Here is a 19,176-nt window from a genome sequence, read left to right as displayed (position 1 = left end):
AAAATGACGCCCGGGAGTGGGCGTGGCCAAAAACGGCGCATTTGCGCCGCTTTTTAACGCCTGGGTCAGGCATGGCGTTAAGGGACAAGTGGGCTCAAAATGAGCCCAGAGTGCCCTCCCCTGCCCCCAGGGACCCCCCCCTGCCACCCTTGCCCACCCCAGGAGGACACCCAAGGACGGAGGGACCCATCCCATGGACATTAAGGTAAGTTCAGGTAAGTTTTTTTTTTTTTTGTGGCATAGGGGGGCCTGATTTGTGCCCCCCTACATGCCACTATGCCCAATGACCATGCCCAGGGGACAGAAGTCCCCTGGGCATGGCCATTGGGCAAGGGGGCATGACTCCTATCTTTACAATGATAGGAGTCATGTTGATGGGGGATGGGCGTCGTTAAAAAATGGGGCAAGTCGGGTTAAGACGATTTTTTCGACGCAATCTGACTTGCCCCATTTTAAGACGCCCATACGCCATTTTCCCCCTACGCCGGCGCTGTCTGGTGTACGTGGTTTTTTTCCACGCACACCAGGCAGCGCCGGTCTGCTAGCGCCGGCTAACGCCATTCAATAAATACGGCGCCCGCATGGCGCTTCAGAATGGCGTTAGCCGGCGCAAATTGTTTTGACGCAAAACTGCGTTAGCGCAGTTTTGCGTCAAAAAGTATAAATACGGCCCCATATGTCTAAAGCACACACAGATAATATCATTATACAATGGAGGAGGCTGGACTGGCTTGTAGTGAGTACCAAGGGGTACTTGCACCTTGCACCAGGCCCAGTTATCCCTTATTAGTGTATAGGGTGTCTAGCAGTTTAGGCTGATAGATAATGGTAGCTTAGCAGAGCAGCTTAGGCTGAACTAGGAGACGTGTGAAGCTACTACAGTACCACTTAGTGTCAAATGCACAATATCATAAGAAAACACAATACACAGTTATACTAAAAATAAAGGTACTTTATTTTTATGACAATATGCCAAAGTATCTCAGAGTGTACCCTCAGTGAGAGGATAGGAAATATACACAAGATATATATACACAATACCAAAAATATGCAGTATAGTCTTAGAAAACAGTGCAAACAATGTATAGTTACAATAGGATGCAATGGGGACACATAGGCAACACAAACCATATACTCCAAAAGTGGAATGCGAACCACGAATGGACCCCAAACCTATGTGAGCTTGTAGAGGGTCACTGGGACTGTAAGAAAACAGTGAGGGTTAGAAAAATAGCCCACCCCAAGACCCTGAAAAGTAGGTGTAAAGTACACCTATATTCCCCAGAGAGCACAGAAGTCGTGATAGGGGAATTCTGCAAGGAAGACCAACACCAGCAATGCAACCAAAGTGGATTTCTGGACGTGAGTACCTGTGGAACAAAGGGACCAACTCCAAGAAACGCGACAAAGTCGAGAGTGGGCAGATACCCACGAAATGCCAGCTGAGGGTGCAAAGAAGCTGCCACCGGATGGTAGAAGCTGTGGATTCTGCAAGAACGAAGAGGGCTAGAAACTTCCCCTTTGGAGGATAGATGTCGCACGTCGTGAAGAGGCTTGCATTGGTGTTCCCACGCAGAAAGACTGCAAACAAGCCTTGCTAGCTGCAAGGGTCGCAGTTAGGGTTTTTGGATGCTGCTGTGGCCCAAGAGGGACCAGGATGTCGCAACTTGGAGGAGGAGACAGAGGGGGCGCCCAGCAAGTCAGGGAGCCCTCACAGAAGCAGGCAGCACCCGCAGAAGTGCCGGAACAGGCACTACGAAGAGGAGTGAACCGGAGCTCACCCGAAGACACAAAAGGGAGTCCCAGGACGCCGGAGGACAACTCAGGAAGTTGTGCACTGCAGGTTAGAGTGTCCGGGACCTAGGCTTGGCTGTGCATGAAGGAAATCCTGGAAGAGTGCACAGGAGCCGGAGCAGCTGCAAATCACGCGGTACCCAGCAATGCAGTCTAGCGTTATGGAGGCAAGGACTTACCTCCACCAAACTTGGACTGAAGAGTCACTGGACTGTGGGAGTCACTTGGACAGAGTTGCTGAGTTCCAGCGACCACTCTCGTCATGCTGAGAGGGGACCCAGAGGACCGGTGATGCAGTCTTTTGTTGCCTGCGGTTGCAGGGGGAAGATTCCGTCGACCCACAGGAGATTTCTTCAGAGCTCCTAGTGCAGAGAGGTGGCAGGCTACCCCCAGAGCATGCACCACCAGGAAACAGTCGAGAAGGCGGCAGGATCAGCGATACAAGGTTGCAGTAGTCGTCTTTGCTACTTTATTGCGGTTTTGCAGGTGTCCTGAGCAGTCAGCGGTCGTTCCTTTGGCAGAAGGTGAAGAGAGAGATGCAGAGGAACTCTGATGAGCTCTTGCATTCGTTATCTAAAGAATTCCCCAAAGCAGAGACCCTAAATAGCCAGAAAAGGAGGTTTGGCTACTTAGGAGGGAGGATAAAAAGCAACACAGGTAAGAGCCTATCAGGAGGAGTCTCTGACGTCACCTGCTGGCACTGGCCACTCAGAGCAGTCCAGTGTGCCAGCAGCACCTCTGTTTCCAAGATGGCAGAGGTCTGGAGCACACTGGAGGAGCTCTGGGCACCTCCCCTGGGAGGTGCAGGTCAGGGGAGTGGTCACTCCCCTTTCCTTTGTCCAGTTTCGCGCTGGGGGATCCCTGAACCGGTGTAGACTGGCTTATGCAGAGATGGGCACCTTCTGTGCCCATCAAATCATTTCCAGAGGCTGGGGGAGGCTACTCCTTCCCAGCCCTGACACCTATTTCCAAAGGGAGAGGGTGTAACACCCTCTCTCTGAGGAAGTCATTTGTTCTGCCTTCCTGGACCAGGCCTGGCTGGACCCCAGGAGGGCAGAAACTTGTCTGAGGGGTTGGCAGCAGCAGCAGCTGCAGTGAAACCCCGGGAAAGGTAGTTTGGCAGTACCCGGGTCTGTGCTAGAGACTCGGGGGATCATGGAATTGTCTCCCCAATGCCAGAATGGCATTGGGGTGACAATTCCATGATCCTAGACATGTTACATGGCCATGTTCGGAGTTACCATTGTGACGCTATACATAGGTGGGGACCTATGTACAGTGCATGCGTGTAATGGTGTCCCCGCACTCACAAAGTCCGGGGAATTTGCCCTGAACGATGTGGGGGCACCTTGGCTAGTGCCAGGGTGCCCACACACTAAGTAACTTAGCACCCAACCTTTACCAGGTAAAGGTTAGACATATAGGTGACTTATAAGTTACTTAAGTGCAGTGAAAAATGGCTGTGAAATAACGTGGACGTTATTTCACTCAGGCTGCAGTGGCAGGCCTGTGTAAGAATTGTCAGAGCTCCCTATGGGTGGCAAAAGAAATGCTGCAGCCCATAGGGATCTCCTGGAACCCCAATACCAGTACCTCAGTACCATATATTTGGGAATTATAAGGGTGTTCCAGTATGCCAATGTGAATTGGTGAAATTGGTCACTAGCCTGTTAGTGACAATTTAGAAAGCAGAGAGAGCATAACCTCTGAGGTTCTGATTAGCAGAGCCTCAGTGAGACAGTTAGTCATCACACAGGGAACACATACAGGGCACACTTATGAGCACTGGGGCCCTGGCTGGCAGGGTCCCAGTGACACATACACTAAAACAACATATATACAGAGAAATATGGGGGTAACATGCCAGGGAAGATGGTACTTTCAAACAAATGCATCCGGATGTTAGGGGGGCGGCCTTCCCTCCCTCACCCTGGAAGGTGCCACCTCCTGCTCTTGGCACACCCACCCTCATTTCCAGGGTGAGTACCATGACAGCAGGGGCTGCTTAATTTGTAAACATATAACAGCCGGGGCCCTGGGGAGCCGCTGCCGCGTGCACCACCGTCTCCCCGGCTGTGCTGCCAATGACAGTGCCAACACCCACTAAGCATGGCCCAGCTACAGGTGGCACAATTCAGACTATTCCAGGCCACTTCATGCTACAAGAATGGCTTGAGTGGCAGGTATTGGTCCTTTTAAGGAAAATTGAAATAACAAAGCAATATTGTTCTGCACGTCTCTAAATTAGACAAACAGCGCCACCATGTGGCAGACTATAATAAACGCTGGTGTTGACAATTAAGTGCCAGTACCAAGCACCGGAAACCACTCCCTCAAATTAAGCACTGCACTGCAGGAGAGTTGTGAATATGCACAAGTGCAGTAGCCTATGATCCTCGTAGAGTTTTGAGGAGACGACTACCTTAGAGCCCTCACGGACCAGCTCCTCTGGTTGAATTTTAGTAACCACATATCCCATTTACAACGTTAAAATTATACCAAAATTAGACATATGACTCAGATCTATCAGAGCATCTACATTAAATGTACATGCACACATGCCATTCAAAAGTGGGTTCCTGATGCTTAGACCAATAGGTAGAAGCCCAAACCATGTGGCTTCAGTTTAATTGCTTTGGGCACCTACTGTTCTGCTTGTCATATAAACTCGAAAACAAACAACCACTGGCAATACTAAAAGTTCTAGCTTTCATGTGTTGGACCCTGACCTTGCATAGCCACACCCCTCACCCTGCACCCACACAGGCACACTGCTCATACAGCTCACCCTACACTCACACAGGCACACCCCTCACCCTGCACTCACACAGCACACCGCTCACCCTGCACTCACACAGGCCCACCACTCACTCTGCACTCACACAGGCACACCGCTCACCCTGCACTCACACGGCACACCGCTCACCCTGCACTCACACCCCTCACCCTGCACTCACACGGGCACACTGCTCACCCTGCACTCACACGGCACACCGCTCACCCTGCACTCACACCCCTCACCCTGCACTCACACGGGCACACCCTGCACTCACACCGCTCACTCTGCACTCACACGGTACACCGCTCACCCTGCACTCCCACAGGCACACCGCTCACCCTGCACTCACACAGGCACACCGCTCGCACTGCACTCACACGGGCACACCGCTCACCCTGCACTCACACGGCACACCGCTCACCCTGCACTCACACCCCTCACCCTGCACTCACACGGGCACACTGCTCACCCTGCACTCACACTGCTCACCCTGCACTCACACCGCTCACCCTGCACTCACACGGTACACCGCTCACCCTGCACTCACACCCCTCACCCTGCACTCACACGGGCACACTGCTCACCCTGCACTCACACTGCTCACCCTGCACTCACACCGCTCACCCTGCACTCACACGGGCACACCGCTCAGCCTGCACTCACACTGCACACCGCTCACCCTTCCCTCACACCCCTCACCCTGCACTCACACGGGCACACTGCTCACCCTGCACTCACACTGCTCACCCTGCACTCACACCGCTCACCCTGCACTCACACCGCTCACCCTGCACTCACACGGTACACCGCTCACCCTGCGCTCACACAGGCACACCGCTCACCCTGCACTGCACCCACACAGGCACACTGCTCACCCTGTACTCACACCGCTCACCCTGCACTCACACCCCTCACCCTGCACTCACACGGGCACACTGCTCACCCTGCACTCACACTGCTCACCCTGCACTCACACCGCTCACCCTGCACTCACACCGCTCACCCTGCACTCACACGGCACACCGCTCACCCTGCCCTCACACCCCTCACCCTGCACTCACACGGGCACACTGCTCACCCTGCACTCACACTGCTCACCCTGCACTCACACCGCTCACCCTGCACTCACACCGCTCACCCTGCACTCACACGGTACACCGCTCACCCTGCGCTCACACAGGCACACTGCTCACCCTGCACTCACACGGTACACCGCTCACCCTGCACTGCACCCACAAAGGCACACTGCTCACCCTGTACTCACACCGCTCACCCTGCACTCACACTGCTCACCGTAGACGGGTCAGAGAGACTACCAGGAGAGACAGAAAGGGGCAGGACGGAGACAGCCCTAATTGTGAGAGACCGGTGCACAGAGACAAACCGTGTCTTCCCAGAGAGGGTACATTTAGCAGTAATTGGCCGTGTTTATTCCCTGTTTATCCACCTCTCAAACTTCCTGACCCCAAAGCAGACTGATGGCATCACTGACTGGGGCCAGGGTGACATCTGTCTGTGACTGAAGAACACCTTTGAGACATTCCAGCTGTTGGCTGACCCGGAGGTGGTTAAGTGCTGTGACCGGGTCTCTTTCTCCTGGACAGTGTGGACACAAAGGTCAGGCCCCGGTTGCAGTATTTCTGAGCATCCCTCAAGGAAGGCCCTTGCGAAAGCGACACCTGCGGCCCTGAGCCCATTAGGGGATAGGATCGCCCGAGCCCCCTCTGTGATCCGGGGGTCTGGGGTCTCACATGAGGCACCGAGGGGCCCACCCTTCACCAACAGATGAGTCTAAAAGAAACCCTCGGGTTTGGGCGCTGAGAGAAGAGACTGAACTCGCACTGAAGTCCAATCTGTCCAGATCATTCCCTCACCTGTAGCAATGCTGTGCAGCACAGCCTCTGCGCCCCGATAGGAGGGCCTTTTCCTCTGCGCTTGGGGCCATTTTGCGTCTCAGCGCTATAAATACTGTCGAGCGGCTCAGGGGAGACCAGCACTACCGCGTACAGCTCCCCGGACACCCCCAGAGCCAGCCACAGGGTGGGCACTGCCAGGTCCACCGAGGGCAGAGCCAAGGACCTGGGTACAGCAGCTGGCAGCGCGGGGCAGAGCACCCTGGGACCAGGGGCCAAGCCTCAGAGATGCGACCGCCCAAAGGGGCCCCAGTGCTCCTCACCAGAGCCACAGGGGCCCCATGGCCTCTCACCAGCGCCACAGGGGCCCCATGGCCTCTCACCAGCACCCCACGTAGAGAGGCATCCAGCCACAGGGCCCCAGGGCCTCTCACCAGAGCCACAGGGGCCACAGGGGCCCACGTGGAGAGGCATCCAGCCACAGGGCTCCAGGGCCTCTCACCAGAGCCACAGGAGCCCCATGGCCTCTCACCAGCACCCCACGTAGAGAGGCATTCAGCCACAGGGCCCCAGGGCCTCTCACCAGAGCCACAGGGGCCCCATGGCCTCAACATCACCCCACGTAGAGAGGCATCCAGCCACAGGGCCCCATGGCCTCTCACCAGCGCCACAGGGGCCCCATGGCCTCTCACCAGCACCCCACGTAGAGAGGCATCCAGCCACAGGGCCCCATGGCCTCTCACCAGCACCCCACGTAGAGAGGCATCCAGCCACAGGGCCCCAGGGCCTCTCACCAGAGCCACAGGGGCCCCATGGCCTCAACATCACCCCACGTAGAGAGGCATTCAGCCACAGTGCCCCATGGCCTCTCACCAGCACCCCACGTAGAGAGGCATCCAGCCACAGGGCCCCAGGGCCTCTCACCAGAGCCACAGGGGCCCCATGGCCTCAACATCACCCCACGTAGAGAGGCATTCAGCCACAGGGCCCCATGGCCTCTCACCAGCACCCCACGTAGAGAGGCATCCAGCCACAGGGCCCCAGGGCCTCTCACCAGAGTCACAGGGGCCCCATGGCCTCTCACCAGCACCCCACGTAGAGAGGCATCCAGCCACAGGGCCTCTCAACAGAGCCACAGGGGCCCCATGGCCTCAACATCACCCCACGTAGAGAGGCATCCAGCCACAGGGCCCCATGGCCTTTCACCAGAGCCACAGGGGCCCCATGGCCTCAACATCACCCCACGTAGAGAGGCATCCAGCCACAGGGCCTCATGGCCTCTCACCAGCACCACAGGGGCCCCATGGCCTCTCACCAGCACCCCACGTAGAGAGGCATCCAGCCACAGGGCCCCAGGGCCTCTCACCAGAGCCACAGGGGCCCCATGGCCTCAACATCACCCCACGTAGAGAGGCATCCAGCCACAGGGGCCCCATGGCCTCTCACCGGCACCCCACGGAGAGAGACATCCAGCCACAGGGCCCCAGGGCCTCTCACCAGAGCCACAGGGGCCCCATGGCCTCTCACCGGCACCCCGCGTAGAGAGGCATCCAGCCACAGTGCCACAGGGCCTCTCACGTGAGCCACAGGGGCCCCATGGCCTCAACATCACCCCACGTAGAGAGGTGTCCAGCCACAGGGTCCCCATGGCCTCTCACCGGCACCCCGCGGAGAGAGGCATCCAGCCACAGGGCCCCAGGGCCTCTCACCAGAGCCACAGGGGCCCAATGGCCTCTCTCCAGCACCCAAGGTAGAGAGGCATCAAGTCCACAGGGCCCCATGGCCTTTCAACAGAGCCACAGGGGCCCCATGGCCTCTCACTAGCACCCAAGGTAGAGAGGCATCCAGCCACAGGGCCCCATGGCCTTTCACCAGAGCCACAGGGGCCCCATGGCCTCTCACCAGCACCCCACGTAGAGAGACATCCAGACACAGGGGCCCAGGGCCTCTCACCAGAGCCACAGGGGCCCCATGGCCACAACATCACCCCACGGAGAGAGTTATCCAGCCACAGGGCCCCATGGCCTCTCACCAGCACCCCACGTAGAGAGGCATCCAGCCACAGGGGCCCCATGGCCTCTAACCAGGACCCTACGTAGAGACTAAGCGTCAAGGACCCCATGGCCTCCACGGGCGCCACAGGTGCCCAAGGGCCTCTCACCAGCGCCCCACGTAGAGATGCATCCAGTCTCAGGGGCCCCATGGCCTCTCGCCAGCACCACAGGGGCCCCATGGCCTCTCACCAGCACCCTACGTAGAGAGGCATCCAGCCACAGGGCCCCAGGGCCTCTCACCAGCGCCACAGTGCCTCTCACCAGCACCCCACGTAGAGAGGCATCCAGCCACAGGGCCCCAGGGCCTCTCACCAGAGCCACAGGGGCCCCATGGCCTCAACATCACCCCACGTAGAGAGGCATCCAGTCACAGGGGCCCCATGGCCTCTCACCGGCACCCCACGGAGAGAGGCATCCAGCCACAGGGCCCCAGGGCCTCTCACCAGAGCCACAGGGGCCCCATGGCCTCTCACCGGCACCCCGCGTAGAGAGGCATCCAGCCACAGTGCCACAGGGCCTCTCACGTGAGCCACAGGGGCCCCATGGCCTCAACATCACCCCACGTAGAGAGGCATCCAGCCACAGGGGCCCCATGGCCTCTCACCCGCACCCCGCGTAGAGAGGCATCCAGCCACAGTGCCACAGGGCCTCTCACGTGAGCCACAGGGGCCCCATGGCCTCAACATCACCCCACGGAGAGAGGCATCCAGCCACAGGGCCCCAGGGCCTCTCACCAGAGCCACAGGGGCCCCATGGCCTCTCACCAGCACCCAAGGAAGAGAGGCATCCAGCCACAGGGCCCCATGGCCTTTCACCAGAGCCACAGGGGCCCCATGGCCTCTCACCGGCACCCCGCGGAGAGAGGCATCCAGCCACTGGGCCCCAGGGCCTCTCACCAGAGCCACAGGGGCCCCATGGCCTCTCACCAGCACCCAAGGAAGAGAGGCATCCAGCCACAGGGCCCCATGGCCTTTCACCAGAGCCACAGGGGCCCTATGGCCTCTCACCAGCACCCAAGGTAGAGAGGCATCCAGCCACAGGGCCCCATGGCCTTTCACCAGAGCCACAGGGGCCCCATGGCCTCTCACCAGCACCCCACGTAGAGAGACATCCAGACACAGGGGCCCAGGGCCTCTCACCAGAGCCACAGGGGCCCCATGGCCTCAACATCACCCCAAGGAGAGAGTTATCCAGCCACAGGGGCCCCATGGCCTCTAACCAGGACCCTACGTAGAGACCAAGCGTCAAGGGCCCCATGGCCTCCACGGGCGCCACAGGTGCCCCAAGGGCCTTTCACCAGCGCCCCACGTAGAGATGCATCCAGTCTCAGGGGCCCCATGGCCTCTCGCCAGCGCCCCACGAGAGACCCAGTCTCAGGGGCCCCATGGTCTCCCACCAGGGCCCTACTTAGAGGCCGAGTGTCAGAGATGCATCCAGTCTCAGGGGCCCCATGGCCTCTCACTGGGCCCCACTCAGAGCAGGCACTCTTGCTGACACAGGGAGCGCCCTCCACCTCTGCCTCACGTGCGCATACATCCTCAGTGCAGAGCACAGCGCCTTGTTCGCTGCCTCTAGCCGCCTCCTTCGGGGAAGGGAGCAGCGGCCTTCGCCTTGGACCCAGAGCTTCACCTTCATACCGTGCAGACGCCGTACTAGGTAAGGAGGAAGCACTCTCACCCCACAGCAGTACTACACAGAGGGGGGTTCCAAGGGGCTTTAAGTGGGCCGGGTCCCTCCTGGTCGCGGATCCGGTAGTATTTAAAAACGAGCGTTGAGACGGGTCCCTTTCAGGCCCTAATTTCATGTCCTTAACACTGCTAGTATATACACTGATTGATTCTGAAGACTGAATGTAAAAAGTGTGAAGGTAATCATTGTTAGCTAGTCACTTCCTTTTTATATGTCTCAGCTATTTCTATCATGTTGCGTCTTTCTATTTTTTCCTGTATTACATTAATCTTGTATAGGGCAGACATTGAACTCAGTCACCTCCAGGTGATTATAAGTGGCCATGACTGACAGCTCTGGAGCAAGGCTGAAGGCTGCGAGGTTCTCAGTACCTGTCAGTGGGTACTAAGGGGTCCAGGATACACGGCCATCCAATCCTTGGCCTCTCTGCGCAGCGCGCAGGCCTGAGGGAATACAATACCGGTCGGCTGCCACACTTTGGGAATTACAGGAATGAAGTTTGCCAGATTAGGCCACGCCCCCTTTAAAGACCTCCCTCCTCTTTTTAAATCCCACTTCAAGCCCTGGAGTTTCACCTTGCAGCCCTCCAAGTTATGACTTTTGAATGTTAAGTACTGGGAATTTTGGTTGACAGGAGTCTGAAATCTACCTCTGATCAGTGAAACTCTTAGTTACCAGACACCCCCAAGCCCAGCTTCACTGACTGAAACCTATTGTCCACAGAGCCTATGATTTGAACAAATGACATTGTATAAGGGCATTTGACGGAGCTATGTCAGCGAACGCGTGGTCTTTGAGGAGGAATGGACATGTGTGTGGGCGACTGGCAGCCTGTGTTGTATGTACGTGTGGCACAGGACATACCATTTGTCATATGTGGCACCTTTACATGTATAACACAAAGAAACATTTTTTTTAAAGGGAGAACTTTAAAGTGCAGAAAAATTTCCCAAAAAAATGTTCATAATATGGAACATTTTTCTGAACTTTAGACTTCTCCCACTTAAGATATGGCTGCAGTTCTCAGTTAGAAGGATGAAACCCTATCTACCAACCATGGGGAGCAAGATGCCTACTGTGTGCAAAGAGGAAACTTTTAAATTGAAAAAAATATCAGCTGAAGAGTTAATTTCATTTGACATGCATTACATAAAACCCATCATTCAGATGTTTCCCCCATTTCCAAGTGTCACATTTACAAACAGCAGGCATCTTGCGTCCAGTGGCCTGTAGACACAGTGCTCCTGGGCGTCCATGGGGAGGGAGCAAGCGGGGCGCTTGCCACCCTCTAGATTTAGGAATAGCCTGGTACACAGACTCACAGTGCAGCGTAACACCACGACTGCCGTAATGTTACGCGGCCGCACTAGTAAGGCTGCGGCTCCTGCCAAAAACAGTCCGGGATGCCACGGACCATGGCGGATGGGTCATGTCGGTGCCCCCCACTGAAAAAAGTTCTGCAGATGTCCCTGACAGTGCCATATTTATAATTGAAAAATATAGGTAATTTTTTTAAATGGGAGGAATTGAAATTGAAGAAATATGCTTCATAAAACATTAGGGCGTAATTGGTTTAATTGAAAGTGGAGAAAAACATTAAGGGCCTCATTACAAAGCTGGCAGTCTTCAGACCACCAACCCCGCGGTGGTGGTCAGGACCGCTGCTGCTGTCTGACTGCCACATAAAGCCCCTGGAGGTCAGATCGTCAGGGTTCCGCCAGCAAAGCCGGGATCCCCGACGGCCTGGCAGTGGCGGAGACTGTACTGTAATCCACCAGGGCAGCTCTGCCCTGTGGATTATAACCTCATTCTCCGCCAGCCTTTTCATGGCGGTTTCACCGCCATAAAAAGGCTGGCAGAGAACAGATACAGGGGGTCAGAGGGGGGCCCCTGCACTGCCCGTGTACTTGACATGGGCAGTGTAGGGATCCCCCTGCCCAGCATTGTTGCAATGTTCACCGTCTGCATAAGTGCAGGTTTGCAGCAAAAAGTATAGCACTGGCTGGCGCCATTCCATGACGCCGGCCGGGCGCCATATTTACGGAATGGCGCTAGCCGGCACTAAGGCCCTGTTAGCATCCTTGTAAAGGACGCAAACAGGGCCGGGAAGGCGTAGGGGGAACCGGGGCTTGTGCACCAAATTATGGCGCTACACTGTTTAGAGGCAAAAAAATTGCCTCTAAGCAGTGTTGCGCCATTTTCTGGCGCACAAGCCCCATGGACATAGCTCCTGTCTTAGTAAAGACAGGAGCCATGCCCACCACCCCAATGACCATGCCCAGGGGACAAATGTCCCCTGGACATTGCCACTGGGGCCAGTGCCATGCAGAGGTCCCCAAGTCAGGGCCCCCGAGCGGCGCTGGCCAAAAAAAAAATACTCACCCGGACTTACCTTCGGATGGGTCCCCCGTCTGGTGTGGGTAGGGGTGGGTGGGAGTGTCCCTGGGGACAGGGAAGGGCACCTGTGGGCAATTTCCATGGTCTCTGACCATGGAAATCTGTCCACAGGTCCCCTTACGCCTGCCCAGACCCTGGCGTTAAATAAAGGCGCTAAGCAGTCTTAGCCCCATTATTTAAGGCCCTCCTCCTCCTGTGCGTGATTTTTGCATGGGAGGATAAATAAGGTGCTAGGGCCTTTGAGGCATTTTTTGCCTGGGAACGCCTACCTTGCATCTCATTGACGCAAGATAGTTTTCTACAGGCAAAAAATTTTGTTAACTCCAATATTTTGGCGCTAGACATGCCTAGCGCCAAAATATAAATATAGAGTTACATTTTTCCGGATTTGTGTCAAAAGAAATTACGCAAATCCGGTGCAAACAGAGTATAAATATGGTCCCTAATAGGTCCGGTGGGGTGGTCACCACTACTGTGGCGGCCACCCTGTATGGAGTTTGACGGATGGGTTTCTCGTCTGTCAAACTCGTGGTGAGGGCCCATGACTTAATGTTTCAAATAAATATGTCTCTTCACCTTACATTTCCGCCCATCTAAATGACTGCATTTTTCAGTTATAAGTATGGCACCAGTGTCGACTGGCCACTGAGAGCAAGTGCCTGCTGCTAGTAAATGCAACACTTTGAAGTGGGAGAAAATGAAAACGAAGACTTAACCTAATCACCTAGGCAACTTTTCATTTTATTTTTTTCTCATTTAACAGCATTTATAAACCGTGTTTTGCCCTCACACTCCAATATTGAGTTGACAAGGGCTTTATTTGAGAGTTAAGAGCCTCAGTGCTTCAGTTCTTCACCTCTGTGCCCCGTCTGGGTCATAAATCTGCTCATTATCAGACCTTACTGTCTCCAGCCTGGAGACAATATTGTAAAATAAACACAGGCTCCTCATAACTTTAAAAGAACAAGCACTTGCAATGCAATGGGTCTCACGTGTGCTCGAGTTAGCGTTGTAAATTCCTAACCAGACTTTTCTTGCGACATAAATTGAAAATGAAAAGTAAAACAGTTGACAAAAGCGAGCCGATTCAAAGTGCCACGTCCGCCATGAGCGTGAGCACGAAGGAGACACACAAAAGGAAAAATAAGTTTGCTCGCAGTCAAAGTTATCGGCAATCGTGCAATTATCCATGCAACAAGGTCGATGTCCAAGGCAGTAACAAGCCCACCCCAAGCAGGGACAAACGTAAAGCATTTACCAATGATAACAAAGGATTTTTGAAAGGCAAGCCCACGAACGAGCGATAGTGATGGGTGTGCGGTGGGCATGGTTAAAAGCCCACAAGATTTACAACAGGTCAGAGCGCTTGCGCACTCTACCTAAAAACATGACCTTGTGCTAATTTAAAAATAAGCTTGAGGCTGTGAGCTACTCTGAAGGTTTCTGGGAGCTACTGGAAGCTCAGGATTGACTGGTTGTAGACACCGGCTTGTTTTAATTACCATGTGCGGTGTGCATGACACATGCATGAAACTACGACCTGCACCATGTGGTGGGGGTCCCTCTAGCTGCCTGCACCAGGGTGGCTTGTGATAAACCCTGCCTCCACCATGGCTGCACCCGGTGTAATAGCGCAGAGAGGGCAGGCCCTGATGCCACTGCGCTGTAGTGCCTTGTGCCCTAGTGCAGTTGTGTGCAGTGACCCACAGCAGCATCCCATGCACTGGCACTGCCGCCTATGCCCTTTATCAAGGTCTTCCGAAATATGTGGCAAATCCCGCGGCATGGCCATGGACGTATGAGGAAAACTTATGCCAAATTATGGAGCACACAGAAGGTATTAGTGGATATATTTCTGTCTTTTGTGTATTTATTTGTGAAGGTTTCTATGACATTATGAAACATTTAGAAAAATGACCAAAAAATTATTTTTGATCGATTGGTTGAATTCAGTAGATTGTGTGCCACGAGAGGACGGATTATGCGGTAAGGGACACTTTAGGTTCTATTAGGAGAGCCTATGAAATGCCTCACATTTATTGACATGTAGTATCTTGTCAAAGTGTGGGGAATAACAGTTCGGTCATAGGGAACCCCCCTGAGACTGGCTGCGCCCTCTCGCCACAGGGTGCCACCCTTACCCTCCGCCACACAAGGGTCTGTAAATTGCCAGAGAGGAGCCAGGGGACACAACACCTCTGTGGGTTTAGCGCCTGCATGGAGGCTGCTAGACACAGGCGCAAACCCTTGTGCTTCCACCAGCCCTTTCATCTCTCTGGAATCATTATGTGGAGCCCCACTGGGCTGCCTAAAACCAGGGCCACTGGAATTGTGCAGCAGTAGAAGCTTCAATTATGTGGCAGAGCTAACTGAAGGATGGGGTAATTAAATGCATGTTAAGTGGTGAGGCAGATTATGCGTCGTAGTGTATGTGGTGAGGCATATTATGTGGCATAGTATGTGTGGTGAGGCATATTATGTGGCATAGTGTATGAGGTGAGGCAGATTATGTGTCATAGTGTATGTGGTGAGGCAGATTACGTGTCCTAGTATGTGTGATGAGGCAGATTATGTGTCAATATATGTGGGGAGGCAGATTATGTGTCGTAGTGCAGTGGTTCCCAACCTGTGGTCGGGGGACCCCTGGGGGTCTGCGAAGCCTTCCCACGGGGTCCGCGACTGCTTAGAAAATTAAAAAATATTAACAAATATTGACAAATTAGGTCCCAAACATCCAGTAATGACTCAGTGGGGGGGTCCCCAGATTCCAATGATGATTCAGTGGGGGTCCCTGGGTTCCATTAATGATAAAGTGGGGGTCCACAGAAATCAAAAGGTTGGGAACCACTGTCATAGTGTATGTGGTGAGGCAGATTATGTGTCATAGTATATGTAGTGAGGCAGATTTTGTGGCATAGTATGTGTGGTGAGGCATATTATGTGGCATAGTATAAGTAGTGAGGCAGATTATGTGGCATAGTATGTGTGGTGAGGCAGATTATGTGCCATAGTATGCCACTGAGGACAAATAATACAAACCAGTATGTGGTAATACCACTAGCTACTGTTACATTTCAACAAAGTGGTGCACAGGCGTTCCAATGCTATTAAAACATATATATTGATTAAGAGCGACGCTCAGTAGATAAAAAAGTTACTGAAAAAGTTATTCACCCCAGTTCATAATTTTATCTGGCACGGAAACAGGAACGGCATCGAGCAGTGCCCTCCCTACCTCCAAGAGTGAAACACGCACCCAGGTGTTCAGAAGCCACATATGCCACATACCTTTTGTAATTAGAGGGTCGCCTGCTCGAGTGTGCGCGACCTAGTTATGTTTCAAAGCCTGTTTACAGGTTCGGCTCCACCTCATCATCAAAAGATAGCGCCTCTCTACCTCATAATCACAAAATAGCGCCTCTGTATCTCATCATCACAAGATAGCGCCTCTCTACCTCATAAGCACAAAATAGCGCCTCTTTATCTCATCATCCAAGATAGCGCCTCTTTACCTCATCATCACAAGTTAGCGCCTCTCTACCTCATAATCACAAGATAGCGCCGCGTTATCTCGTCATCACAAGATACCGCCTCTTTACCCCATCATCACAAGATACCGCCCCTCCACCTCATAATCACAAGATAGTGCCCCTTTATCTCATCATCACAAGATAGCGCCTCTCTACCTCATAATCACAATATAGCGCCTCTTTACCTCATCATCATAAAATAGCGCCTCTTTCCCTCATCATCACAAAATAGCGCCTCTCTACCTCATAATCACAAGATAGCGCCTCTTTACCTCATCATCATAAGATAGCGCCTCTTTCCCTCATCATCACAAGATACCGCCTCTTTACCCCATCATCACAAGATACCGCCCCTCCACCTCATAATCACAAGATAGCGCCCCTTTATCTCATCATCACAAGATAGCGCCTCTCTACCTCATAATCACAATATAGCGCCTCTTTACCTCATCATCATAAAATAGCGCCTCTTTACCTCATAATCACAAGATAGAGCCTCGCTACCTCATAATCACAAAATAGCGCCTCTTTACCTCATAATCACAAAATAGCGCCTCTCTCTCTTAATCACAATATAGCGCCTCTTTACCTCGTAATCACATTCCAGCGCTTCGGGAAGCAGCTCTTTCCAATAAGGAGGTAATTTGCGGGGCAGGACAGGGCCCTCGCGTTTATCCCCTTGGTCGGGACCTTCAGGGCTCGAGAGATTGTCCTCAGACAGCGGTGGGACATGTCTGAGAGACTGAGTGACCTGTGACATCAGTACTCCTTAAAGAGCAGCGCCTGTCCTGTGGGCACCAATGTATGTGACGTCTGGAGCACAACGTGTTCCAGGTACATTTAGTAACTGCGCTTTTCATGTTCTACTGTGGACAAACGTCCTTCCTCCAGTTCACACTCTGAGCAGAAGTGTCACATCTTCCAGTGCCAGAATCCCACAAAAGCCACTGTTTAATGTTTCTAGTATAAGACTCACCATTGCACCCGGGGTTCAGTCATTTTAATGATTCTGATCCCTTTGTGTCTCTGGGTTCGTGCTGCGCCCCTTGCTCCAGGTTACCCACCTCTAAGGTTACCTCTTTGTCACCCACTCCAAACTGCCCAGCTCTGCTTTCCCACCCGACCTCTACCCCGACTCCGGCGCGCAGGTGTGTCGCGTACCCACATTTGGACCTGCTGCCCCGTGGCTTCGAGCTGCCCATCTCTGGCGTGTACCCTATCGATGCCTCGGAGTCCCTGCTGCCCAGGCTTCAGCTTCGCCCACCCATACCTCTGGAGCCCCTCGGACCAGTGTGCCATCCCTGCCCAGACCTCAGGTGCGCACACCTACACCTCTGTGGCCCCTCTAGCCAGTGTCCCATCTCTGTCCAGGCCTCAGGTACGCACACCGGTACCTCTGTGGCCCCTCTGGCCAGTGTCCCATCTCTGTCCAGGCCTCAGGTACGCATACCTGTACCTCTGTGGCCCCTCTGGCCAGTGTCCCATCCCTGCCCAGACCTCAGGTGCGCACACCTACACCTCTGTGGCCCCTCTAGCCAGTGTCCCACCTCTGTCCAGGCCTCAGGTACGCACACCTGTACCTCTGTGGCCCCTCTGGCTAGTGTCTCATCGCTGCCCAGACCTCAGGTACGCACACCTGTACCTCTGTGGCCCCTCTAGCCAGTGTCCCATCTCTGTCCAGGCCTCAGGTACGCACACCTGTACCTCTGTGGCCCCTCTGGCCAGTGTCTTATCGCTGTCCAGGCCTCAGGTAAGCAGACCTGTACCTCTGTGGCCCCTCCAGCCAGTGTCTCACCGCTGTCTAGATCTCAGGTACGCACACCTGTACATCTGTGGCCCCTCTAGCCAGTGTCCCATCGCTGTCCAGGCCTCAGGTACGCACACCTGTACCTCTGTGACCCCTCTAGCCAGTGTCCCATCGCTGTCCAGGCCTCAGGTACGCACACCTGTACCTCTGTGGCCCCTCTAGCCAGTGTTCCATCTCTGCCCAGGCCTCAGGTACGCACACCTGTACCTCTGTGGCCCCTCTAACCAGTGTCCCATCGCTGTCCAGGTCTCAGGTACGCACACCTGTACCTCTGTGACCCCTATAGCCAGTGTCCCATCTCTGCCCAGGCCTCGGGCACGCACACCCGCACCTCTTTCCCACCGGGCCAGAGTCCCATCGCTGTCCATGCCTCAGGTACGCACACCTGTACCTCTAAGCCCCTCTATCCAGTGTCTCATCGCTGTCTTCACCTCAGGTACGTACACCTGTACCTCTGTGGCCCCTCTGTCTAGTGTCCCATCGCTGCCCAGGCCTCAGGTACGCACACCTGTACCCCTGTGGCCGCACTGGGTAGGGTCCCATCTCTGCCCAGGCCTCGGGCACGCACACCCGCACCTCTTTCCCACCGGGCCAGAGTCCCGCCGCTGCCCAGCCCCGGGGGCACTCACTCACCTCTCGCTTGGAAGTAGCACTTGGCCTGGGACTCCCTGAGTGGGAGGATGAAGGAGGCGGCCAGACGCGCGAGCAGCAGACCCTGCAGCACGCGCAGCTTCATGGCGCGTCCGGACGAGGCCTCCTCCCTTTGTATCTTTCTTTGAGTTTTACTCCTTCTCCTTCCCCAGGTCTCCGCTGTGCCTCTCTGCGCGTCTTCTTGCTTCTACCCCTAAATCTTTCTGATTTGCTCTGGTGTCTGTGGATTCTCTGCACTCCTCACTCTGTGCCCTGTGTATCTCGGTGCCCCCTCGCCCTCCCGTGGACAGCTGACAGGCTCTCTCCTGACCGGAGATATTTATAAAGTTCCGCAGTGGCGCACGGGCCACGGGCTGGCACCCACTGGAAAGGTTGTAAAACTCATTTCCTCCGCTGATAGGCACGAAAACACCAGGACGGGTCGAGGGAACGTTTAACAAGCTGTGAAGCTGTGATTCATGCCCTCCAGGGCAGTCTCTGTTCCCCCTGGAGCCCCAGGGGGCGCGAGGCTGTGCCATGAGGTAAGAGAAATGCCACCTCGAGCCCTCTCTTCCAGGTTCTTCACAAAACCCAGCCTGTCGGGGCCACTTGTAAATATGAGTGTGAGAGGCGGAGTGCCAGC

General features: G+C 54.6%; 1 protein-coding gene across 1 annotated transcript in view; it reads right to left on the bottom strand.

Annotated features, from left to right (window-relative positions):
* Nucleotides 1–18,970, bottom strand: part of MSMP (microseminoprotein, prostate associated) — a 33,954-nt gene extending 14,984 nt beyond the window's left edge. The window contains exon 1 of the mRNA XM_069235347.1: nucleotides 18,537–18,970. Within this exon, the coding sequence (XP_069091448.1) occupies nucleotides 18,537–18,639 (103 nt within the window). The 5' untranslated portion in view covers nucleotides 18,640–18,970. The remainder of the gene's footprint in view (nucleotides 1–18,536) is intronic.
* Between the last annotated feature and the right edge of the window lie 206 nt (nucleotides 18,971–19,176).

Source organism: Pleurodeles waltl, chromosome 1_2 (genome assembly GCF_031143425.1).
Source record: "Pleurodeles waltl isolate 20211129_DDA chromosome 1_2, aPleWal1.hap1.20221129, whole genome shotgun sequence".
NCBI lineage: Eukaryota > Metazoa > Chordata > Amphibia > Caudata > Salamandridae > Pleurodeles > Pleurodeles waltl.
The sequence above is the reverse complement of the archived record's forward strand: the minus strand, read 5'-3'. Positions and strand labels throughout refer to the sequence as shown.